This window comes from Canis aureus, chromosome 35 (genome assembly GCF_053574225.1).
Source record: "Canis aureus isolate CA01 chromosome 35, VMU_Caureus_v.1.0, whole genome shotgun sequence".
NCBI classification, from domain to species: Eukaryota; Metazoa; Chordata; class Mammalia; order Carnivora; family Canidae; genus Canis; species Canis aureus.
This window is the reverse complement of record NC_135645.1, coordinates 14,295,556-14,321,872: the sequence shown is the minus strand read 5'-3', so window position 1 is coordinate 14,321,872 and position 26,317 is coordinate 14,295,556. Positions and strand designations below refer to the sequence as shown.

Genomic DNA, 26,317 nt, shown 5'->3' with positions numbered 1-26,317 from the left:
TCTCTTTACACTCATTTTTATTAAACAAATAAGGCTGGTAGTGGAACTTTTTTTATTTGATGCATAAACATATAAGTCCCTTTATTAGAGAAATTGTACATATCGGTGAATATGGTCAATGGTCACATCTATGGGTTAATTCTTTAAAAATCAGAAACAATAATTAGGATAGATTCTATGCTCTCTTCGTTACATTGTGAAGTGTCTTGTGTAGTCATATTCTATTGTTGGAATGACAGCTTGTACAAACTTCAAGAAAATTAGAAGATACCTAAAGGACTTTAGCTAAGGAAAACAGATTGGTAAATGGTACTATGATTTCAGCTAACATTGTAATTATCCTTATTAAGCAATGATTTCTCAGAAAAAAACATGTAAGACAAAATCTTAAATCAAATATATTAAAAATTTCACCCATGCAAATTTGTGTCTCCTCAACATGAGGTTCAGGACTGCTCGGTCTAGTCCCATTTAATATTTGGATGGAAACTTCCTGGAAGTAAGAGTTCACAGGAGCCCAATTATTTTGATATAAAAATAAGGACAAGGTTGTTCATGTTTAAATGAGTAGGAAATAGTTCCTTTATTGTCTATTAGTTTGCTAGGGTATGTTAGAAAATATAAACGCACTTTATGTTATAAAGAATATAAACGCACTCGAGAAAAGAGAAAAAAATAAAGTGGAAACCTTCCATGAACTGATTCTAAGTTAGTATATGTACTTGCCATAGAATCTACTATATTGGACTGTCTAATAAGATCATGATTTTTTTTCTATGTTCCACTGTACTTGGAAATATTAAGAACTCAATTTTAATTGAAGGAATTGATGAATCAATTATTAAACACAGAATCTTCTAAGTTACTACATAGCCTACAATAGCAATGAATGCTCAAATTATGTGTAATAAGGTTTCAGAAGTAAATCTAGTTTGGACCAAAAGTTATTGGTTTCTTTCAATGTCAAATAAGACCAGTGTTCCTCTGAGGGATACACTTTATTAGCAATTCTTAGGTTATTTGTAACTGCAAGAAGGGGTGACCCTTCACAGTCTACAATGAATGCTGATTGGCATGAAGCACCAAGTGTAACATCAATCTATCACCAAATAAATTCAAACTATTTGCGTCTAAATCATTGACTTTGGTTGCTTCGGATGAATCCATGCTATGAGTACATGTATTTCAGGATCTAGCAGTTTACTTAGTTTACTTCTCTCGTCAATCACAGAGAACTAAGTAGGAAAACCACAGGAAGATATAAAATCTCCTGCTTTCATCTGGAGAAATATAAAAATATTACATTTTAATAAAAAATGCATTGTGTGCTTTACTTTTTAATTAACCGATTTGTTAGTCTGAATTCTTTGCTTCAGAGACTTTAGAATGATAGGAGGTAATTTTACTTTTACTTGATGGGAAGCACAGTTTTTATAACAGTTAAACTGGAAATATACTTAGGGAAAAGATACTCATGTGATATCTTCTAAATTAGTAGGTTACCCTTCTTTCATCAATAAATTAAGCCCATTGAGTTTCTTTTCCATCAAGAGCAATGGTTTTATATTCACATACTCTTAGCCATTGCCTTTTAGACAAACGAAATCAACTGGCAAGCTGTTGCCAGAAAAGACATATTTATCTGAGGCTCTGTAACAAGGCAGAGCTGACTGGTGCAAACAAGGACATGTGCTAACCAACTGAACAAAGCAGAACTATCACAATATAACATTTTCCAAATAAAGACTCCTACTAAGACTTCCACATAAGGGAGGGGCTAAAACAAGTTACAGGTACTGGGGCATTAACATTGTACCAACATTTCCCAAAGAGGGGAAAAAAAAAAATCCTAAGAGCAAATATGCCCCTAACGACATATACAGGTAAGGATACATATGAACACCAAGTTCTCCCCCTCCTTCTGCAACAGTCTCAATGATTTTCTTCATCACCTCAGCATGCCTAAAAGCAAAAGAACAAATAAATCTTATTAACATATTAGATCAAAATAGGAATAGCCAAGTTTTTGTCTCTGAAGAAATCTTATTAGGGTCAATGAATTAATTTTAACATAATAGTTGTATTATAAAATATTCTCCTCCCTACACGCCAACAAGTCAGATTGCTGAGAATCATATACACTATTTTACTGGAGCACAGGTTAAATTTTAAAAGCTATGGTAGTCACAAACACAATACCACTTGTTAGTGTTCCTATAACAGGGGTAGAAGGACTTGGGGGTGGAGTAGTACAGTAGAAAGCCAGAGAAAGGCAAATCATGCCAAAGTATAATTGCAGAGCAAGGGTTGTAGGCTCTAACAAACAAACAAGAACCAGACCAAGCAAATTCAAAAAAGCTACATGGTAACAGCTAATCCAAAAAACAGATATTTCTAATGCTGTGATTCTGACTGTTCAAATACTTGGCAGAGAATAAGCTAAAACTGAATTTTAAAAAAGCTAATCTGGTTAGAGTCAAGAAGTTTATATATATTTTTTTCTTTGTCCTAATGCATACTATAAAATCCATCTGATTCTATTTAGAGTTTATTTATTCTATTTAGAATTGAGACATGCCTCAGTTTGACAAGCACTGTCCTAAACCCTCCAACCATCACAGAAGCGAAGAGAATAAAATGAAAACCTTTTAGATAATTTAAAACTAAAACTAATGACTCTTGAATTACTTTTCACTTAGCAACATTAACAACTCTCGATAAACTGGAAAAATGAACTAGGCTTTCTATGTAATAAAATCTGAGAATCAAGATCCTGCAAAAATGAGAAAATATTAAACAACTTTTTAAAACTGGAATGTTGCATCTAATTAGCGGAATACCAAAGTTTTCATCTCAAAAATATTGTTACCAGAATTCCTCAATGGTTTGTGAAAGCTACTCATTAGAAATAACTGACAAATCATGCATATGGACTCAGCTTCACTCATTTGGCCTTGAAAAACACACAATGGTATGAAGAAAACCCCAAATCATAAAATGCACTTGATTTAGTTGGGCTGAACATCTCTTAAGAGTAAAGGAAAAGAGAACTCTGCATACGTCTCCCTTCACTAACCAATAAAAGGAGATAAATAAGTCACCTAGAAAAACACAAGGATCACTTTATACTCCACATTAATAGATACATCACAGTAGGGCAAACCATGTCTAAATGATGGGTACTTTTTTTATTTAAGAAGCATTTTCTAAATGATTCTTGGAGCTAAAAATAGTAAAATCACAAAGATCTATGCTATAACTGAACACACAAAGAGCAAAATATATTCTTAATGAATTAAACTTAAAATAAATTGACTTTTTCCTGTTTCTTTTATATTTAAGCACAAGAACATTTCTAAGAAAGACAAAAGAGAACAGTACGTACTTGCTTATTATAATGTTTCTGTCACAAATCTGCACTTTGTTTACAGATTCTCAAGTAATAAATCCATGAAGTACACAACACACACACACACACACACACACACACACACACCTGCATGGGTGAACTGAACACATAGGAGGCGGTGGGAGATGAGGGTGATTTTCAATGGTCACTGTTTTCTTCACATGATCTTGACTAATGTCTTCATACATGTGTTCAACTGTTAAAGGCTGCCTTTGCTGAAACAACAACAAAAAATGTTTTAAAATCACTGTCTAAAACCTTTTAGGCCTAAACTTCTGTTTAAAATATATTTATCCCCATCTTCCGTGTCACTTGCAATATAGAATTCCAGACTATTTAGAATTACTAGACTATTTGGGGGAGAGTTTACAATACACTTATAACTAAGAAAAGGAGGAGGGAGGGAAGAATCTGAACACCAAGGCTATGTGACTTCAGCCACCACCTAATGTAGTAAAGATCCCACAAAAAAGCAAGTTCATGGCTATCAAAACATTTTATAACTCATCTTTTGGGTCTATTTTGTTTTATATCTTTTTACTTCCCACTTTTAGTCATAAGATTGACAGGTTAAAACAGTTTTATTTCAGTTATCCTTTAATTCTACTAAGTAAATGAGTAAAAAAAAAGGTTTTGTCTTAAAAAAACACACATGCCAACATGATCATTCTGTTATACATTCAACAAATGTTAATGCCCAATAAATTTAATATAATAGAGTTCAATTTCCCTTATATTTTGAAGGAATAACCTCAGGGACCAAGTAATAAATATGTAACAGATTATTTGTTTGATTCTTAGTAGTGTTATTGTCACACTGAATAATTAATAATTTCTTCAAAATAAGTAGTTCAATATTAATCATGAAATTGTAAAACAAATGATTTCTAAAATTTAAATAAAAGGCCATAATATATGCCCATAATATATACCCACAAAGGAATTAAATCCAACAACTCAAGATATTTACATTAAAATATATTTTGTTTTTACCTCATCATAGCCAAACAACCATAGTCGTGGTGTCTGGTAATATTTATCATAAGTGATATAAAGGTCATAAGTTCTCGTTTGCAAAATAGCATCTTCACCTCCAGCATCAGTTTTAGCTTTACAAGCTTCTACTATTTTCCGTGTGTCTAAGGTAGCCTGGAATATGGAGAGAAATTTACACTCATTAAAATCAGAATGAATGTGACAACTTAGAAAGTATTTTTCCCATCCTGTATTTTTTTTTTCAAAAACAAAAAGAACTTAAAAGCCAAAGCTAAAACATTATATGCTATATAACCAATGCAAACATATAACTAAAAAGTTTATGGAAAGATCAAATACTATTAGAAATATTAATCTCCAAGTTTATTCAGTAAAAGTTAACTAAAAACTCAATTTACAAACCTCATCTGTTTCCAACAATCCACTTTCTTCATATTCTGTTATAAAAAGCAACAAAAGATTAATCAAGTTCAAGAAAATTTCCTAAACCAAACTATATATTACTTCAGAGTATCATTCAAAACCTGGGTTTTTGCTTTTGTTTTTTAACTGAAGATACTGAATAGGTATGAAGGAGCTAATTTTTTTTAAAATTTTTTAATTAATTAATTAATTTATGATAGTCACAGAGAGAGAGAGAGAGAGAGAGAGAGAGAGGCAGAGACATAGGCAGAGAGAGAAGCAGGCTCCATGCAGGGAGCCCGACGCGAGTCTCCAGGATCGTGCCCTGGGCCAAAGGCAGGCGCTAAACTGCTGCGCCACCCAGGGATCCCGAAGGAGCTAATTTTATACTTCCAAAGGAACAGCAGATTTTCTACCTGACAGAGCCAGAGAAAGTTAGGATGCCAGGGCCTGGTCCAAGCTTCAGGCTTTTAGCAATTCCAAACAGCATAATGATACTGTAGAACCTCAGTGACTCCATCACATACACAAGGCTATTTATAGAACTGCATAAAATGTGCTCATTGAAATCATCAGTGGCTTCCACTCTGCTGAATCCAAGGGTAAATTCCCAGTTTCCATCTTCACTGATCTCTCACAGAGCCATCTGGATGATTTAGTCCCACCTTCTTGGAACACTTTTCTTGGCTGTTGAAATACTATTATTTTCCTGGCTTTGTCTCTCACCTCACTGGCTTCTCCTTTACTATTTTCTATGCTTGGTTCTTCATCTCTCTTTTTTAAAACTCAACAGTAACCAAGGGCTCAGTTTTTGGACCTTGTGGGTTTTTTTTTTTTTGTCTTTTTTCTATCCACACTACTCCTTTAATGATTTCATCTAGTCTCAATGGCTTTAAATGATAATGATTCCCAAATTTATCCCTGGCTACAAACCTGGGTATTTGTCTATTTATGGGTCCAACGGAATAGCTAATGTACATCAAAAACAGCACATATCCAAAACTGACCTCCCAAACTCCTCCTCCAAAGCTATTCGTTCCTATCATTTTCCTCATCTCAGTTGAAGACATCTTTCCAGATACTTAGGTCAAAAATCTTTGGAATCACACCTGACTACTCTGTCTCTCCCATGCCACTCCACCTCAGCAGCAAATTGTTTTGACCCTACCCTCAAAATATGTCCACAATTCTGTTTCTCATGACTTTTTAATGTTGCTTATCGAGACCAAGCTGCTATCTTGCCTAATCAGATCATCAAAAGAGCCTCCCAACTGTTGTCCCTAAACCTCTTCATTCTGTTCTCAATATAGCAATCACACAGTGATTCTGTTAAAATGTTAAATCTTACTCTAGGTTGCTTTTCTACTTAGAAAGACCCTCCAATGGCTTCTCATTTCACTGAGGCAAGCCAGGTCCTTACATGATCTGGTCCCAAGGTTATCTCACTGACTCCAAGCCTTACTTCTCTGACTCTGCCCTTATGCCTCTCTGAACACAGGTATTTTTTTTTTTTTTTTTTTTTTAAGTAAGATCTACACCCAATGTGGGGCCTGAACTCATGACCTTGAAATCAAGAGTCACATGCTCTACTGACTGAGCCAGGCAGGCACCCCTGCTCAGTATTTTATACAAGCTACACAAGCTCCTACCTCAGGGGCCTTTGCACTCTTCCTTAGATATCCAAATAGCTTGCTCACTCACTTCCTGCCAGGCTTTACTGAAAACTCATGTTCTCAACTGGGTTTTTCTCGACAAACGTACTTAAAATAATACTCATTGCTCCCCAAGACTCCCTGTCCCATCCCCATCCCTTCATTTTTCTCCTTGATACTTATCTCCATCTAAAACAGCATATATATTGCTTACCTATTGTTCTTTTTTCCTCTCCTATAACTAGAACATGTCTACTGTTTCATCTCTAGCACCAAGGACAGTACTTGACACACAGATACTATACTGCCCAATACTTGTTGAATAAGGAGTGAAAATTGCCTGTAATATTAATTGCTGTTATATTACCTGCTATATCATCAACAGTTTTTTAAGCAAAATTCCAAATAAAGCATTTTTTTTCTTTAGCTCTAGCCAAGGGAAATGTAACAAACACACTAAAAAGCTGTCAGATATTTAAGGCAGTCCCACAGCTTGTACTCTAAAAGCAGTGCCTTACTCACAGTACTCTTCCTACCCTCCGCCCCAGCTCGGGTAACTGTACACCATTCAGACAGATGGAATGTAGAAAGTATTTGTGCAAGGAGGTGGTGCTGACAATTATGACACATTCAGGTGCAAATGAAACTAAACAAGTACATTTGAAGTTCAGGAGATCTGGATTGGAGATTTAAACATGAAATCAATTACAGCGACGGTATATAAGGTTGCTGTGAGCAATTTTGGTTACCAGTAACTCATTCTGGTTTCTTCAAAGGATGGGAGTTTACTATAAAAATAAACTCTTACTAGAATTCAGGAACAGATATACAGCTAGGTTTCAGGAGGACTCAAAAGTAATTTAGGAAACAAAACTGAAAAGTACTTTGAGGGGAGCCCTAGGTGACTCAGTTGGTTAAGCATCTGCCTTCGACTCTGGTGATGAACCCAGCCAGGGTCCTGGGATTGAGCCCCAAGCTGGGTGGGCTCTCTGCTCAGCAGAGAGTCTTGCTTCTCCCTTTCCCTCTGCTCCTCTTCCATCACTTGACTCTCTCTCTCTCAAAAAGAAAAAGGAAAAAAAAAAGGTACTTTGAGTCAAGGCTACTCTGGCAATTTGGCTGTCACCTCCTCATTAGCAAACCACTTGCTCTTATAATGCTTCAACTCCACTTGGCACCATCTTCCACTTCTGCATGCTATAGAGCATTTCAGTCTCACCATAAATTCTATATATTTCGTCAGAAAAAAAAAAAAAAAGAAAATATACAGTACTTGGGCAAGCTCTGTTCTGCTCTGAAATAGTTTTTAAGAATTAGCTTATGAGGACAGCCCAGGTGGCTCAGCTAAGGTTTAGTGCTGCCTTCAGCCCAGGGCCTGATCCTGGAGACCAGGGATCGAGTCCCATGTCAGGATCCCTGCATGGAACCTGCTTCTCCCTCTGCCTGTGTCTCTGCCTATCTCTGTGTGTGTGTGTGTGTGTGTGTATCTCTCATGAAAAAATAAATAAAATCTTTAAAAAAAAAAGAATTAGCTTAAGAATCTGTGTCTTAGAACTGTACCTACCATTAAAGATTTATGACTAAAATGTATCCCACTAGAAATCAAGGCTATGCTCTAGGTAAAATACAACAATAGTTCAAGACCAAGGTAAGCTCTGCGCTAACTAAATTTAAACTAAACAAAATCCTCTTTAGGCTGTTAAATGTTAAAATCTAGAACTCAATGGAGTACAATTCTTATCTACTTCAAATACGAATATTCCAAAATCAACATTCTAGTATGATTAAAGAAAATCTAGAACACAAAATACCTTCCATATCTGCAGCTTCTCCTTCATCTTCTTCTTCCTCCTCCTCACATACTGCTGAGCAATCTTGAAGTTTTATACTGTCCTTTGAAATTATATTTAAAGTCACTTAAATATGTCCATTAGTTCAAACGCTGAGTACTCATGTGTCAGCACAGTGCAAACCATTGTGAAAATAAGAGTGCTAAAGATAGTTCTTATCCTCAAGAAACTCCTTCCTACTCCAATGGAGATAACAAACCCATAACCAAATGGTAAAAAGTGATGTACAAGTGCTATGACTGAAAAATATAAAAAGTATCTGAGAAGAACCAAGTACCATCAAAGCTAACAATTAATGTTTTTTGCACTTCCAAAAAAATAGTATTTTTATTTAACTAATCGTTAATATTAGAGCTTAGAGTTTAGAGCTATAATTTGCACACATAAAGGAGAAAAAAGATATGTATTTATAAATCATAGTACATTTGTAAGTTAAGCTTATTATTACAAACCAAACACTATTATATTCTAATTTGTTAATAATACCTTAGACTGAATTAAGCAAAATTATCGGACTTTACAGTTATTATAAAATGTAAGATTTTAGTTCAGTTTTTAAACTCTATTTGCACTGAAATGAAATAATAATACTAACCAAAGACAAGTCTAATATATAATTATCATTTCACAAAATCAATATTCTAAAAATCTGAAGTCAATGAAAAGTTAAAAAAAAAAAACTGGACATCTAGTTTCACCTAATTTATAATTTTACTTAGAGAAGATTTTATTTACCACTAGAAACTTAAAAATTCTATGTATCATTACCGCACCCAAAATGTGAAACCATAGAAAAAGATAGTATGTCGATAATTATTAGATGAGCCAATATGTAACAAACTGATCATTAAGGGAAATTTTAATCATTTTGTTGTTATGGTGATCGTACTTGAAACAGAATACAGCAGAAATCAACAAGAAAGATTAATACTTGGGTCTGGACAAGTACTGGAAGCATTAAATTATAAAAAATAGTGTAAATTCTACATTAAATAGGAAATAACAAGAAAGACATTCAAGTTGTACATTATTCTGAGTATTCATCCCTTAGTATAAGGATGTTAAGTGGGATACCAAGGACCATATTAACCAGTACTGCATTTAAAAAAAAATTATTGAAAGAATTACTATAAACCTATCAAAAAATGCTATCCACAGTACTCTGCCATTTTTCATTTTCAAAGTCTGAAGCATATACAATTATGGCCAGAGTAATAAGTAAGATTTCCTAAAGTAGCAAAGCCATTTTGGTAATTTTTCTTCAGTTGTCAAATTCTCCAAAAAGTGTAATTTCAAATGGATGAATTTTCGGGCCAAGCAAATGAATCTTAATTCCTAGCAAGCAAAAAATTATACATTGGGGGGGGGGGGGAAACAACGCAAAAACTTGCTTCAGTTTCTAACACTTCCTGTTAAAAGCCAGTTACAAATCCCAAAAGATCCAAATGACAAAACCATACAAAAAAGTGTATCTTAAACTAGTAACTCTTGTAGAAAATATTTCATAAGGACAAAAGAAACTCAATTATTCTGTCCAAAGAGTCTATCCTCTAAGAGATCTGTTAACAAAATAATTAAGAAAAGATATGGGAAAAGGTATTTTGTATTTTTTCATGTCATTTCAAGCAAACATAATAATATGAAAATAACTGCAATCATTTTTAGAAATGAAAAGCTGATATGATAGTTTGAATTGAAATTTTCAAGCAGAAAAATTCCAGTTATAGATTTTTACCCAACTCCCCACAATAAACCATACAATAAAACCTAACTGATTCAGCTTCCACTCAGTCAAAATATATCACATTTTGGATGATGTTAAACTGAAGTTTACCTCTAAATTTTCAAAAACCAAAATTTCTACTCAAAATAGCAGTAAATTAAGGAACTATAAAATTTAAATAATGTATCATTAGTATCTACTAACCAGCAAGTACATAAACCTCCCCCAAAACCTCCATTTACAGAATATTTGGTACTTACACCAAAAGATAAAAAGTTATTTATTTTAAAGTAGCCTATAGCCTTCCCAATTGGTGAAAATTAGTTTTTTCCAGCTTTAATCTCAAAATTTTTGTAACCATACAACAGACTAAGGAAAATAAGCATTGGGAAGTAGTAGTTTTGATATGTTGACATGGAAAACTGAGAGGAGAAAAAAATAACTGGAATTTCAAAAAGCTTGAAAACTAATCAGTTTAAGTAAGAATATATATATATACAAATAACTATGTCATTGAATTTACAAATGAACTAATTAACCAGTACCTTGCTTTCCAATGTAATCTCCTTAACTGCTTCAGTTATTCCTGTAACACCTGTTTAAAATTCAAAAAAATAACTAAAATTAAATTGTAAACATCTTCTATTTACCAGATTCAAACAATATATAAACACTTCAAATTACCTAAGTTCTCACTTCTTTGAAATGAGGAGGCAATGTTAGCAGCATTTTTACAAATGAACTCTAATAGGAAAAATTACACTAAAAGCACTTCTCAAATTAAAAAAAAAAAATTTTTAAAATACCAATGTGATATTTTACCATGAATTATTCTACTCTATCATTCATCTACTATTCTTCATTTACCTTTCCTGGTGTGGATTTTTATCCAATACATATTTATTCTCAGAGTAAACACATTAAGAGACTATAGGACACACATTGATTTTATTCAAAACTGCATTAGAATTTTCTCAAGAAGGTATTAATGTTATTTGTTTCAGAAATCTAGGACATGGAGAAGTAGTAAATACCATACCACATTTATATGGGGTTTTCTATCTTACTGTTTCCATAGCTTATTTCATCCTTACAAACACTATCTTTTGAGTTAGGTAATCATTTCTCCAGAAGAAGAAATGAAGTCTCCAGAGATGAAATAACTTGCTTGAGTCTCACAGTGAAGAAATTGGGATTCAAATCCACATGTGCTTTTAGTTCAATGTTTTATCCACTGCACCCATTAAGCAACTACCTTGAATCTACTTGTCTCGATGAAGATGGCAGTAAGCTGATGGTAGCACAAGTCAGTTAAACAGTATTTCTAATTCAAAATACATGCCAGTGTTTTTAATTCCATAGTTCAACAAAGAAGAAATACACTAAAGAAAAAAAAAACCCTATATATACAAAATAAGCTCTGCCCCTCTGTTAATCTTCTAAAACCTTGATCTGTTCGACATCTTCAAACCAAAGAATAACTCACTTTTACTAATAGAAAATGTCACAATCCACAGCTCTAGCATAAAGCTTTTACTTCATAGGTTTTCAAATTACTACATAACAGATATTATTTCACAAAATTTCATATTATAAAATTATTTCATAATAAAAAAATCTTAACACATTGAATTGGTATTACAAAAACGATTCACTGAATCCAGTACACAGATACAAATAAAATAAACACCTTCAATCTGTCCAAATATAATAATAATAGTATCCCACCAAACTAGACGTTTCTAAAAATAGGATATACAGGCCAAAAAACAAAAACAAAAACCCCCAAAACTCAAATGACTCTAATAAGGGTAACATTCTCAAGACCTGCGATGGTTATTTTTATGTCAGTTTGGCTAGGTTATCATACCCAGGTTCTTAGTCAAATATCAGTCTAGATGTAGCTATGAGGGTATTTCTTAGTTGTTGTTGTTGTTGTGGGTTTTTTTTAGATTTTAACATTTAAATCCACAGGCTGAGTAGATTACTCTCTATAATGTGGGTGGACCTCATCCAAGGCCTTATGAGAAAAAACTGAGGTGCTCAGGAAAAAGAAAGAATTCTGCTTTCAGACTGTCTTCAGACTCGAGCTGACACCTTTACCTAGGTCTTTAGCTTGCCGGCCAGTTTGCGCTATAAAATGCAGTAATGACTAGCTCCCACAATCATGTAAGCCAATTCCTTAAAATAAATCTATCTATACTTATATCTATATCTATATACTAGATTTTATTGTTTCTGTTTCTCTGGAGAACCATGAGTAATACAAGGGCTAAGAGAAATAAAGGAAACCTATGAGGAGCAAAGATGAAGCAAAGAGAACTGAGGTGAATAAGAAACCAGGCACATGACCTTCTGCATCAGTTGCATGCTGTTTTAAGCAAATCACGATACAGTTTAAACTAAAATTCTCTCTAGCAGCGCAAACATTTTTTCAGTTGTTGAATTTTTGTAATAGATTTTTATTAATCCAATCATACTGACACCTACTTATTATTATTTCTGCAATGAAAGGCTCTGTAAATATGCATCTAGATTTTGACCTAGTGATTATGAAAGAGAATACAACCAGAAAACAGAATAAGTCATTTACTTGACATCAAAAATACAGTGTTATAACTAATGGCTCTAGTTAGTCAACAATTTCTTATAGATGTGCTGCCCACATCTTCCACCACAGGAAAACTAAGGCAGAGTACCTGAACAATTTTGGAAAGATCAAAAATAAAGAAATCCAGCACTCTCAGTGGAGAAATAGCATGATTTTTAAAATTATTTTAAAAAGTTGTTCAATCCACTATTTTCTCAAGGCCTTAATGTTAACACTCAACCTCATCAAGAAACAAATGAGTTTCAAATCAAGAAACCCAAGTCCTGAATCTATGCCTTTATCATCATAAACGCATAGCAGTGTCCCTTTCTAAAACTAGAGGGGGAAACTGACCTAACAAGATACTTTTTCCTGTGCAGATTACTTAGCCTTCCAACTACTGCAGTGGGTCTCAAATGGTGGCAGCAATTTTGCTTTTTGTGGAATATTTGGCACTGCCTGGAGGCATTTTGAGTTATCACAATTAAGTTCATACTACTGGCATCTAGTGGGCAGAGATGCTGTAAACATTCTGCAACGTACAGGAAATGCTATAGCAAGGAATCATGCAGCCCAAAATGTCAGTAGTGCTAAGGCTGAGAAACCTTGCTCTAATACTACTTTTGATACACCTGCTACTTTCTAGAATTAGAGGGAGAAAATTTATTTTTTAGTATCCTAGAGTTAAACTCAGAACACATTTTCTTCATTAAAGCTAAGCCATAAATAGTATATAACTATGTAAATTAACTATTAATGAACTAATAGTTAACTATTAACTAATAATTTATACAACTGTATATCATATAACTATATATAATCACGTCAATGTAGATTAGAGTAGGCTGCTCTTGTTAAGTTAGTATAGCTATAGCAGTATATACTAATCTGCATTGACATATAAATGTAGTGGCAAAATGTTTTTACAACTAGAAATAAAAAATCATATTCAGACTTAGAAACAACTTCTGCAAACATACACTTATGAAAGGCTTGAATTTAGTCAATTCCTTTAGAATTCCTTTAGATTTACTGAACAATTGCTGTATCAGATACTATGATAGATATTGAGGATTCAACAATGAATCTCTACTTTCATGTAGTGTGGTCCTTATAATACTCTTAGTCATTCAACAAATAATTATTAAGTACTTTCAAATGCCAGGTCTCTGAGTAAAATAAATGTAACTATAGTTCCTGTCCCAAAGCTCATCATTCAGTAATGGAATGACAGATAAATAAGGAATTCTAAAGCAAAGCAGTATGCACACTCAGTAATTCTAATCATCTTTGTTTCTTTAAAATAATATGATATGGATATTTTCAAATGGCTGCTGAAGTAGCAGTACTATAGAAATCTGGTATACTCTAAGGGCATTTTTTCTTTTTTTCCAATTTTGTCTCACTGCTTCTTTTCAGGTAAAAGTCTATTGGGACAACTGTGCCTTATATTTGCTCTTGTTGGTGTTTTTAAATCAACACTGTAATAAAAGACTGTAAGAATTTAAAACAATTTAAACTAATATATAGTATTCCATTCTTCTCTTACCTGCATTATGGTAAGTATCTACCCATCCCCCATCACCATCATCTTCTTCAATGATAGCTTCTAATTCATCTGAATATTCCATCTGTTTGCACCGCTTGTAGCATGGCACTATTAAAAAAAAATGGCAAATACAGTTACTAGTACATAATCTGCTTCCTATAAATCAGGAAAAAGAGTTTATTCCATTTTAAGGAAATATTGTATTTCACTTCTAATAAAAATGATTAAAGAGTTACCTTCAGCCTACAGACACATTCATGACCACATTTCTCTCTCCCTAAATAGCCTTGTCAAAACACAAGTAGAAAGGCTCTACTGGAAATTTTCTATGTACTTTTTACCCTGATGGTCTGTGAAGAACAGCAGGCTAGAGCCAAAGATGAAATTGCTCAACTTCAGGCTAATGAATAATAATCCTTTATATTAATAGCCTTACTCTCAAAACAGGAAGGCACCACCTGTCATTCTCAGGGGTGGTAGAGGTGACCTTCAGTTTGCTTTATTAACTTTTAATATGTACTTCATAATTCTTAAGTTCCAGCTATTCATAATGGATAAGCCAGTGTAAAATTCACTAAACTATTACATTTCATTATCTTATACAATATTGGAATTAAGCTTTTCATAGTGTATGTGTCAATTAACAGGTATTATTCACATAAGCCTATAACTGAACAATTATAAGGTAAAAACATGATGATGTAGAGTCAAGAAATAGCTGTTATCTCTTGATTTTTTTTAAAAAACAAGGATATAACTGATCAATTATAATAAAACATATGCTGTAGGAAAGAAAAAAACTGGTATGTTATACATATTTTCCCTGTTATAGATAAATCAAAATAAAAACCATTGTACTATTATGTGATTAGATGGGGACTATAACAACCTTCTGATGCTGTTTTCAAATTAACTTCATAAATGAGATACCACCAGTTTCAAAAACATTTTTTGTTTCTAAAGGCAATCTTTCAAGACACAATGGATAATAAATCTTCAGCTTGGAGCTTTTAGATGTCAAAGGTAGTTCAATTTCATTTTTCATGACAAATGTTTAAGTCTAAAGAAGATCAAAATCAAATAGCTAAAACGTTTTTGATTATGAAGTCAACTTTAAAAAAAGGCATTTAAAATTCCAAATTTGCTTGGGCCCTTTCCCTCTACATCTTAAAACTAGATCTTTTTGGCAAAAAGAAGCAACAAAAAGGAAGGAGGTAAAAATGAAATAAGGAAAAAAATGCTCTAGCAATGGAAAACCCAGAGTTCCATCAAATTTCCAAATTTCTGAGAGAAGCTGTTTACGTATGGCTTCAAACATAAATTAAGATCAGTAAATGCTAAGGATTTTTGTGTTTTTTAACATAACTCTTTGTGTAAAATTTATTAACATATGCAACATTAATTCTTACCATTTTTGGTGACCAAAAATTGTTTGCCTGTTGGTAGATATGCCTTCACTTTCAATTCTTCCCCTGTAGCCCTTTAAAAAGAGCAAAAAGCACCAAAATACAACAACTATTTTAAAAGGCAAAGACAGAACAGAAGATATCACATGCAAATATCAAAACTACACAATCCACACTCCTAAGAAACTGTTTTAAGGACTAGTTTTGGAAGGATACCATTAAGTGCTGTATGCTAGGGCATGGAAGAGCATAGCATTATAAGTGAAATGTACTAAGAGACACAGACAGACCTAAGAGAATTTAGATTAAATAGCAGACCAAAAAAGAATAATATAGAACTATTAAGCAACTATTATGCTTGCCTCTAAACAAAAAGAAAATGTTGTTCCTTAGGGAGTATAATCTCAGACTTTTAATTCTAAAGTACTGCTCATCTTCAAGAAGAGGAGGCAGAAAAATAACTGTAGGACATTATATAACAAAGTAGGTGGTTGGCAAGATCCCCGTTCCTGCCACTTGAGTAAAATTGGAACTAAGAGAAAAAAGATGCTCTGAATCACAAGATAATAATATTAAAAATAATGACTGAAAATAGACTTAGAACTCTAACATGCATTATTTTTATTTACTCCTCAGAACCCTAAGAGGTAAGTAATATTAATCTCCCCGTTTTAGCTTAAAGAAGTCAGATTGCTCATATTCTGGTCAGAAAACCAGAACACAAAAGAGCAAAGGAATCCAGGGCTCCTGCTTAAACATTACTTCCTCTGTGGATCAGAGCCAGCTATACCCTCTCTGATTTTTCATTGCTAGTATGGACTACCTTACTAAGAATTTGCTCATGGATTCTTTTGTGGGTCACCTAATGGAACTGGCAGAGCTAGAATGGCATGTGTTGTCAGTCACAAACATGTGAACAAAAGTTTTGAGTCTACTGCTTTATCAAAGCTTCAGTCTAAATTTTAAACCTTAGATACGAGCATAAAATAAAGCCAGGAAATGACCTTTTAATAGCCTTCTGGGCTTCTTTAGACCATTCTCAATTGTCAAATTCAACAATGACATGGCAATGCCTGAAGTTCTGAATGATGAATATACAATAAGGTCATGATGGCACTTGTAGACATGAAACTATAATGGGGAAATAATCTGTTTCTAGCACTGGTTTAAAATGAATTGTTCCTTTGGCCCCAGTGTTCAGCCAGAAGTGTGGACACTGGAGTAGGGTATAGCTGAGCTCTGTTACAATAAAATTATTTCAACTGTCACAATTCATAAAGTGAAACTATAAACTACCTGCTAAAAAAAAGATCCTGTCCATATATGCATATCCCTATAACCATACTATAAACCGTATGTCTGAATTAGACAAATAAGGACTATGACAAAGAAACCCGAAGAAAATGTACATTATATTGAAGAAAATCCTAAATTGGTTCCTTTTATAAAATGGATATTATTTTAAATTGTATATAGCTGACTTGAAATACACAAAGATTATAGACTAGAACCAAGTTAAGTAGAATTTTAACAATTTATAATCCAAAAAAATTAATCATTCTTACTAAATCAGAGAGCTGCTATGATATTAACTCAATTTTAAATATGAAACAGAAATACACATAAGGAAGACAAAGGATGAAATTAAATAAACCTGACATTTTGGCCTTTTTTGGTACATTAAGGAACAGTGTTCTGAAAGATAAAAAGCAATTGATAAAAAGCAGTAAAACTATTCTGGGTATGACTCAAATATAAAAAGAAGAGAACAGGCCACAGATAAAAGAGAGTTCCAATTTTGGCTTAAAATAGTTTTAAGTATCTAAGCTCTTTAGAAACAAAGGAAAACATTATCAGTTCTATTAATTTTAGAGCCCCTGCTCCCAAATCAAAACTGTACCTGTCAACCACAACTGAAAAAGTGTCATTAAGAGAATTTAAAGAAAAAAGAATGTAACAAGTTGTACCACCTATATCCAAACAAGATGATAATTCCCAAACAATTCTAGCCTAATTAAAATAGCTCTGCCAGTACTGGGAGAGCCACACTTTTTCAGCTACAGTCAAGGGGTTTTGCCCTACATAAGTACTTGAATGTAATGAAACAGCCTATGTTTTAAAACATTTTGTTATTATTCAGAATATTTAAAATAGGTTATGAGATCTGCTAAGTTGCTTAAATTAATTTCATAATGAAAAAAAGTTAATGAAAAAAAATGTAAAAAGTCTATTACTATCAGATTTTCAGTTAAGACCTTAATGAATATCATGAATGTTCCTCTTAACTTTTCAGCTAATTCCTAAAATGGGAGCATACTTTTGAACCTTAATAGAAGGTCTTATGATTAGGGGCACCTAGGGGCCTCAGTCGGTTAAGTATCTGCCTCCAACTCAGGTCATGATCCCAACATCCTGGGATTGGGTCCTGTACTGCACTGGGCTCCCTGCACAGCAAAAAGTCCACTTCTCCCTCTCTCTTTGCCCCTCCTCCCTGCTGCTTGTGCTCTAATAAATAAATAAAATCCTTTTTTTTTTTTTTAAAAAAAAAAAGGTCTTACGATTAAAAAACCTAAGACTGCAAAATGTCTGTATTGGTATAAAAATATTCAGTAAACATTTTAATTTGAAAAAAAATGAACTAGTCAAATTTATTAAACTCTTGAACACTGTTTTTTAAAGATCCACCACAAGATCAGATCTGTCTAGACACTATAAAGGAAGTAAAGGCATAGATCTCAAAAAAGTCTATCTTTTTTCTAACAAAGCAAAATAAAATAGGTATAACACCAATTTGTCAGCCTTTATTTTACTTTAAATATCATCGGCACACTGCTGAACAGAGAAAGCTACTAGAAGAGAGTTAAGCTGGTCATTCTAAAATTCATACCCTAATCCATTTTGCAAACTGCCAGGATTATAAAGTTATACCTTGTACTAATTTCTATTTCTTACTCAAGATTACTTACCATTGCCATGTTGGACAGTGGTGGACTAAGTGATCTCCAGCTGCCACAAACTATTTAGGATTTAAAAGGAATATAAAGAAAAGGGAAAAGAAAAATTGAACATCACTGAATGTAAGATGGTAAAATGCCAAAGTGATCATCCTGTGTAATCTTGACAGCCAATAATCATATAAATGCAAACAGCATCAAATCTCTACCACTCCAATGATTTTTGATTATTATTAAAACTGCAAAAATTTTTATATCCATAAAATTTAAATTCTGAAGAAAAAAACACTGAGTGCTATTTATTTTAAATTAAAATTTTTTCATTGGATTAAATAATGCCAAAAGGATACAGTATCATTAAATGAATAATTTAATGCAGGATTTAAAATGCTGAAGGATTTAAAATGCTGAATCCATTTTGTGGATAATTAAGATGAAGAGATATTCCTGGTACTGGTTGAAAACTCAATGAAGTTCTTTGAGAAAAATTACTAAATAGATACAAGCCTATGATGTAACAATAGTTTGACATCACAGTGTACGTTTCTTTTTAAATTTAGGTAAAGGCCCATTTTGAAAGCTTTTTCACATTAACAAGAGTGAGAAAGGCAATGCGAAACAGTGGGGAAATATTTAGAAGCTTTTGGATTGACTCAGAAAGTACCAACACAGTTAAGAAATCGAATCCTTTAACACCTTAGACTTTCTGGGCGGGTTGAACATTTCACAAGTTTTTGTTTTTCTTCAGAAATCAAAAACAGACTCAGGAAGAAAGTTCAAACTTTTGAGAATGTCTATTATATATGAGCATGAACTGATCTTACTGTAAGTATAACAAAAATCCTTGTTTATTCTTGAGAGTAAAAAATTAAAGAAAATGAGACCTTTCTTTAAGGTCTCATTAAGCATAACTGCAGTGTCCCAACTCAGGCAATATATACACATACTTTCCCAATTCTATTTCACAATAGCTCTAACTTAAATTCACGTATCATTCATGGTTTACTACACAGCAAAAAATAAAATAAAATAAAATAAAATAAAATAAAATAAAATAAAATAATCTCCAATGTTTGAGAAAAGAAGGTCTACATATAATACTCTACTTTCATTTAAGATAGCAAAATTTTATAAAATAAGTTTTCTAAGAGCAAGTTCTTTCAAGAATGTACATTAACAAGATAAAATTTAGGAGCATATTCCCAACAGCAACTTTTCAAATGTTTCTGTTCTTTTATTTCAAAGAATTTTATTATTTAAACTAGTTAGGAAAAAACAAAAACAAATGAAAACAATACTGTCTCCCCACATTTTAATCATTTTAGGTCACTGCTACCAAATGCTACCTTTAACTCTGTGGTTACCAGAATTAATTTATCATCACCAAAAAAGGTATTAATTCAACAAAATGCAAGCAAAACAAAGAGTTAAAAATTTAAAAATTCTTTAATGATATTGCTTTGTCACAAGACTAACACTTTATTCCCTGGCGCCTCCAGTAGCATTTATTAAAAAAAAAAAAAAATAACAAGGGCACCTAGGTAGCTTAGTCAGTAGGATATCTAAATCTTTTTTGGGGGTTTTGAGTTTCAGCTCTACATTAGGTGTAGACATTACTCAAATAAATAAAAAATTTTTAAAAATAACAAAACACTAGAAGGTAAGAAAACCTACAAAAGAACATAGAATTGCACAGATAATTAGCACACGTGTACATTTGCCCTCACTAGTAATGACCATTACTGCAGGCTTCATATGCTCAAATGAAACAAAATGTAAGGCAGACTCAATTTTCTCAATTCTCAGTATTGCTTGTAGTAGCTTTCTCCTGGTGACAATGCAGAATAACTCCAAGATGGAAGCAGTTATTAAGATTTTGGTCAGCAACTTTATCCTTCAAGCTATTCTACTAATACTCTACACTTAATCAAGTCATATATATATATTTTATATATATATAATTTTTAGTTAGACAATACTCTCTTAGATAATGCCTACCCCTCTTTTTAAACACAGTACTTCCAACACCTCTCAATGAAAACGAGGAGAGAGCTGGAGGGTAACAGCCAGAAGCCCAAAAACAGTAAGAGAAAACAAATAAACTCAGTATATCATTTATCCTAAAGCAATTATGTCGTTTTCCTCCTCTAGACTCATTCTAATCTAACTCAGTCCTGCAACTGTACTTTACCTCAATCCAGCATTATGTGGTTGGTACCCGGCTGAGTTAGTTTAGCCTTGCATTTTTTTAAAAAGGAAGAAACTCAAAAACCGCTTAATGATACAGCTAAGTGTTATTCATTCTACGGTTAGTAGCTGTTTTAAAAATTAGCTTAAGTCTATCCAATGACCACAGACTTGTATCTCTAACTCCAACTATCTATTTACCAATTAGTCATCCTCCTATAGATAAAACCAAAGAGCACAAGAAGAAAAGCATACTTTTATCCCTGCTCCTGATTTCAGAGTTTTAAGAGCCAAGTCTAAATTATACCTTTGGCAAGAAAGTTAACAATATCAAAACTTAGTTTTATGTGGCATTCAAGGTATTAAACTCATGGTGCCTAAGGTAGAATAGGTCTTTCAGATAATGTCTAGCCAAAATCCCTCATTTTACAGACAAGGAAACATGAGGCCTATGTCATAGCTTAATCAATTTGCCCAAGTCAGAAGACTAAGAGAAATGGGTCTAAAAGGGAGATCTCCTAGGTTCTTTTTATACTACCATGTGTTTTCACTAAAAATAGAGATAATTTTAGATAAAAGATCAATTCAGCACACCATTCTCAGAACTCACAAAGATTTGGGACTTAAGATATTCCATCACAATTGAAAACTGAAAGATCAGTTAATTCTCAGGCTTGAGGTCTTAAAATTTACAGCAAAAGCCAGATCATAAAATATGCCCAACTCAAAATGTTTCTTTCAAAAGAGTAAGTAAAGTTCTATCACCAATGAGTGGTATTGTTGTTTTTTTTTTTAAAGATTTTATTTATTTATTCATGACAGACACAGAGAGAGAGAGAGGCAGAGAGAGGAGCAGGCTCCATGCAGGGAGCCTGACATGGGACTCGATCCTGGATCTCCAGGATCACACCATGGGCTGAAGGCGGCACTAGACCGCTTGGCCACTGGGGCTGCCCTAATAAGTGGTATTTTTAATGAAAGTTAAAGGTGAAGCTTAAATAATTCTTTGCTATTTATTAAGACTAAAATAATAAGTCTGATGCAACCATAACTATTCATACAACTAGAATGTGAAAGAATTTCTACAACAGCATTTCTGTAAGGATAACAAACTACCTAAGAGAACGCTTTTATTCTATACATTTGGTGAACAAGTAAAATGATTCCTCAAAACATAATTCTAGGTTAAAAGTTGAATAAAATACAACTAACCTATAAAATAGACCTCAGTTTCAGCAGTAAGTAGATTCAACATTACTTGGTTAGTAGAAAACGTGAAAGAATTGTGAAAAAAAAATCAGCATACAGTATCTAGCAATAAAATATTTAAGCTAAATACTGAAAGAAACTTAATATCCAAGCAGTGAGCCAGTTTCCAAATGAAAAGCCATGAAAACTCATGTTTGATGTAGACAGAGGCAAGACAACAGCCAACACCACAAAGCCCATCATACAACTTCAATATAATACAAATATGAGTGAAGGGTAAATGACCATAGGAATCTTTTCCATTCCCTCTCCCACCTCCATTTCTAAATAAAGAGGAACTACAGAGAAATATGAGAAGTGGCAAACTGAGAGGGAAGTTACATGGTCTTAAGAGGAAGTAGAAATCCCTATAAAATTGCTAATAAAGTCAAAAGAATCTAATTTTATTCAAATCAAGATTGAAATTTGTTTTCTTAAACATCTCTTAAAGATTTCTTAAAGCAAAAAACCCCACCCAGTTAAATATAATTATAAAATATAATAGTTTCAGAATATTTTTAACACTCACCTCTTCTGGGGTGATAACACCTGTTTCCTTAAATTTTGATTCCTAAAAAGAGCAAAAAGAATAACATATTATATACTCTTTCACTTTCAAACTAAAAATGTTTGTGGGCAAGTATTCACTTAGCACCCTTCCAAGCAACAGAGCACATACAAAAAAGAACCCATCACTGATACCTGACCCCAAGGAATATACAAAAGTCTAATGAAGAAACTGACATGAAAATAATTACAATACAATTAGATCAGTGCTGTAACAGAGCAAAGCTCTTTGGAAAAACATCCAAAGGTTTATACAACATTAAGCCTTACAATGATTTTGTGAAATGACCAAATATCTTTATTTTACGGAACAGTAAAAATGTCTTAAAAATGTTTAGCTAGCTTACTATTAAGCCAACATCTCCAACATCTCATTTCAATTGAATAATATTAGAAACCAAGCCTAGAAGTCATAAATCATTTAATCCTTTCCATTATCTTCAAGATATTGATATAATATTCTCCTCTCTAAAGCAAAGATGCTATTTTCCAAATGTTGCTAAATTTTAAGTTAAATGTAAGATTCTGTAGTACAGATTACAAAAATGAAAGGATTCATTTATGAACATTATTCATTCAATGAGTATCTACTGAATAACCACTATGTGCCAGGCACTATTTCAAGTAATGGGGATATAGGAGTGCATAAAATAGACCAAACTCATCCTTGTCCTCACAAGGCATTTAAAGTCTAGCGGAGGGAGAAAAGCCAAATGGTAATGAAAACCACCAGGAAAAATGAGGCAGCTAGGAAACTGGTCAGGGGTGGGGAGAGAGATTTAAAATAAGATGGTAGGGTGCTTAGGTGGCTCAGTTGGTTAGGTGGCCAGCTCTTGCTTTCTGTTCAGGTCATGAGCTCAGGGTCCTGGGATGGAGTCCCCACATCACAACAGGCTCCAAGCTCAGAGGGGAGTCAGCGTGAGGAGTCTCTCTCTCCCTCTCCTTCTGACCCTACCCACACTTGCATACACACACACTCTCTCTCTAAAATAAGTATCTTTAAAAAAAAAAAAAAAAAAAACCGGGATGCCTGGGTGGCAATAGTTGGTTCACCATCCAACTCTTGGTTTCAGCTAAGGTCTGATCTCAGGATCATGAAATCAGGCACCACGTTGCGCTCCATGCTGGGTGTGGAGTTTGCTTGAGTTTCTCTCTCCCTCTTCCTCTACTGCCCCCCCCCTTCCCTTGCTCTCTCTAAAATTAAAAAACAAAACAAAACACTTTAAATAAATAAACATAATAGAATGGTAAGAAAACAAAGGCTTCACTGATAGGTGACTACTGAGCAGATACCTTAAAAAAATGAACAAGCCAGAATGCTGTAAAAGAGTATTTTAGGCAGATGAAGCAGGAATACAAAAAAAAACAAGGTAAGAGAGCATTAATGTAGTAACAAAGAGCTCAGACTGGCTGCAGCAAAAGTGAGCAAGGAAAAAGTAGTAGTGGAAATAAGCGCCTCTCTACCAATCAAGCAGAGGCCTGAAGATCACTGTAGACTTTGGCTTTTACTGCACCATGACTTTTCTTAATTTCTACCTGCTAGGTTAAGTCATTGTTTCTTTCCAAGGGATTTAGTTTTTCCTCCTTGCCTCTATAAGGATTCTCTCTTAAACAGAGACAGGCAAGGAGAAGGTCAATAATTCTCCTTATTACTAAAAATACACACTGACAAGTACATACTGACAAGCTAACACTTGACTTTTTAGTTTAGAGAATAAAATGATTCCTCAAAACACAATTCTATTTTAAGTTCAATAAAACACGATTGGCTAACAATGTGGCAAGCAGTTTAATATTTAATTTGGGAATTTTTTTCTTTCATTTTCCTCTCTAAAAAGTTTAGTAATTGTGCATTATTTAAATGTCAGATATAGGTAGACAGGTTTCTGAAAGATGCCATGATATGCAAAAGAATCATCTGATTCAAACGTCAAATTCATCTTCTAAGTTGACTAATTTTAATTACGAGACATTTCACAGTAAAAAAAAATATATAAGCATAGCAAGAATTTGAATTCTTATAGTTTTCTGTCTTTTTTTTAACTTGGCCCAAAAGTTATCATTTTAAAATCAGTCTTAGTAATATAAGAAAGGGGATCCCTGGGTGGCTCAGCGGTTTGGTGCCTGCCTTTGGCCCAGGGCGTGATCCTGGAGTTCCGGGATCGAGTCCTGCGTCGGGCTCCCGGCATGGAGCCTGCTCCTCCCTCTGCCTGGGTCTCTCTCAATCTCTCTCATAAATTGAATAAATAAATAAATAAATCTTAAAATATATATATATATATATAAATATATATATATATACATATAAATACAGGACCAACACTTCCCTTCTTCATGGAAAGAGAGCAAAGTACAACTCTCCACTGTGCTTAGCATACCGGAACAAAGATTTGAAGAGGGAACCAACCATATCCAAGGATATTTCATCTTCACAGTAAAATTTGTAAAATTTTGGGACACCCGGGGGGGAAGGGGGGGGCCCGTTCAGCGGTTTAGCGCCTGCCTTCGGCCCAGGGCTTGATCCTGGAGACCCGGGATCGAGTCCCACGTCGGGCTCCCTGCATGGAGCCTGCTTCTCCCTCTGCCTGTGTCTCTGCCTCTCTCTGCGTATGTCTCTGACGAATAAATAAAATCTTTAAAAAGAAAATCTGCAAAATTTTGACTGAACGCTTAAAAAAATAAATAAATAAAATAAAAGCACTTGAGCAAGAACTCCCTACTCATTTCCTCTCATTGCACACTTACCAGAAAGGGAAAAAAAAAAAAAAAAAAAAAACACAATGACACAAACTTTAAACACTTCTAAAAACTTGAATGCACTTCTGGAAATTTCTCTCTCAAACATAAAGTCACTGCTGTCACACAGCTAATCTGTAACAACTTCCACTTTAAAGACGCCGTATTACTGACAAGACAAAAAAAAAAAAAAGGTAAATATATCTCGGAGGGCCGGGCTGCTTGCTCCTTATCATCAATGAAGTCCAGGCTTTGCAGTTTCTCGGCTATTTTTAAAAACCGCTTCCCCCTTGTTATTTGGGATCAAGGATACCCACAGCGATAATGCTGCAATTCACCTCGTTCCTCTGAAATCCTAACAACAGAGGGAGGACCCCAGGACCTCAGTCACCACTTCGTGTTTCAAACTCCTTATGCTAAGAGGGCTTTCCTAGGAAGTATGAAAGAAAACAGTGACATGTGTCATTTTGGTACCCAATACGGATTCCGTTTTTTGAAAGATCAGCAGAGCCCTCGTTAAAGAGTCGGACAGACTTCGGATGTCACGGTCGGGGCTTCCCGGGTGGGATGTACCCCGCTGCCGACCCCCTCCCCCCTCGGGCTGGACGCACCGGACGCGCCGGGTCCCGGAGGGGGGGGTGGGGGGGGCAGCAGTGCGCACCCCGCGGCGCCCCACGCTGACCCCCAGGGCCCGAGAGCCCCGGAGAGCAGCTGAGCCCCCGGCGGGCCGCACCCCCTGCCGCGTCCCCCCTTACCGCCCGCCGGCACGTTTCCCCGCCGGGGACCGCGGCGTCCCCCGTCCCCGCGGACGGCAGCGGGTACCTGGCCGCCCCCGGCAAGCCCGGCCCGGCTTACCTTGAGGACGGGGGTCAGGTACTCAGCCACTTCCAGCGCCTTTCCCTTCACCGTGTTAATCACATTCTGCATCCTGGGGCCGGGACTCACGGGAACTCCCCGCCGCCGCCGCCGCCGCCGCCGCCGCGCATCGGCCCCCGGCCCGCGGCGCCCGAGGGGACGGGAGGGGACGGGAGGGGACGGGACTGGACGCGAC

The 26,317-nt window shown here is 34.6% G+C and overlaps 1 protein-coding gene across 1 annotated transcript; it reads right to left on the bottom strand.

Annotated features, from left to right (window-relative positions):
* ATG3 (autophagy related 3) lies at positions 1-26,317 on the bottom strand. The gene is made up of 12 exons (XM_077884334.1): positions 26,122-26,317; positions 22,493-22,534; positions 18,541-18,590; positions 15,578-15,648; positions 14,169-14,276; positions 10,575-10,624; positions 8,268-8,349; positions 4,808-4,842; positions 4,403-4,558; positions 3,497-3,624; positions 1,894-1,962; positions 1-271 (listed from the first exon to the last, which is right to left on the bottom strand). Exons 1-12 carry the CDS (start codon positions 26,191-26,193, stop codon positions 190-192), a joined length of 945 nt encoding a protein of 314 aa, XP_077740460.1. The 5' UTR covers positions 26,194-26,317; the 3' UTR covers positions 1-189.

What these genes read in the sequence shown, in the direction of transcription:
- ATG3 (XM_077884334.1), bottom strand. Translation starts at nt 26,193, where the DNA reads ATGCAGAATGTGATTAACACGGTGAAGGGAAAGGCGCTGGAAGTGGCT. An exon ending in GGTTGTTTGGCTATGATGAG is followed by an intron (nt 3,625 to 4,402) that starts GTAAAAACAAAA and finishes TTGTTGTTTCAG; the next exon opens with CAAAGGCAGCCTTTAACAGT. An exon ending in GGAGAACTTGGTGTTCATAT is followed by an intron (nt 272 to 1,893) that starts GTATCCTTACCT and finishes AAAGTCCTTTAG; the next exon opens with GTATCTTCTAATTTTCTTGA.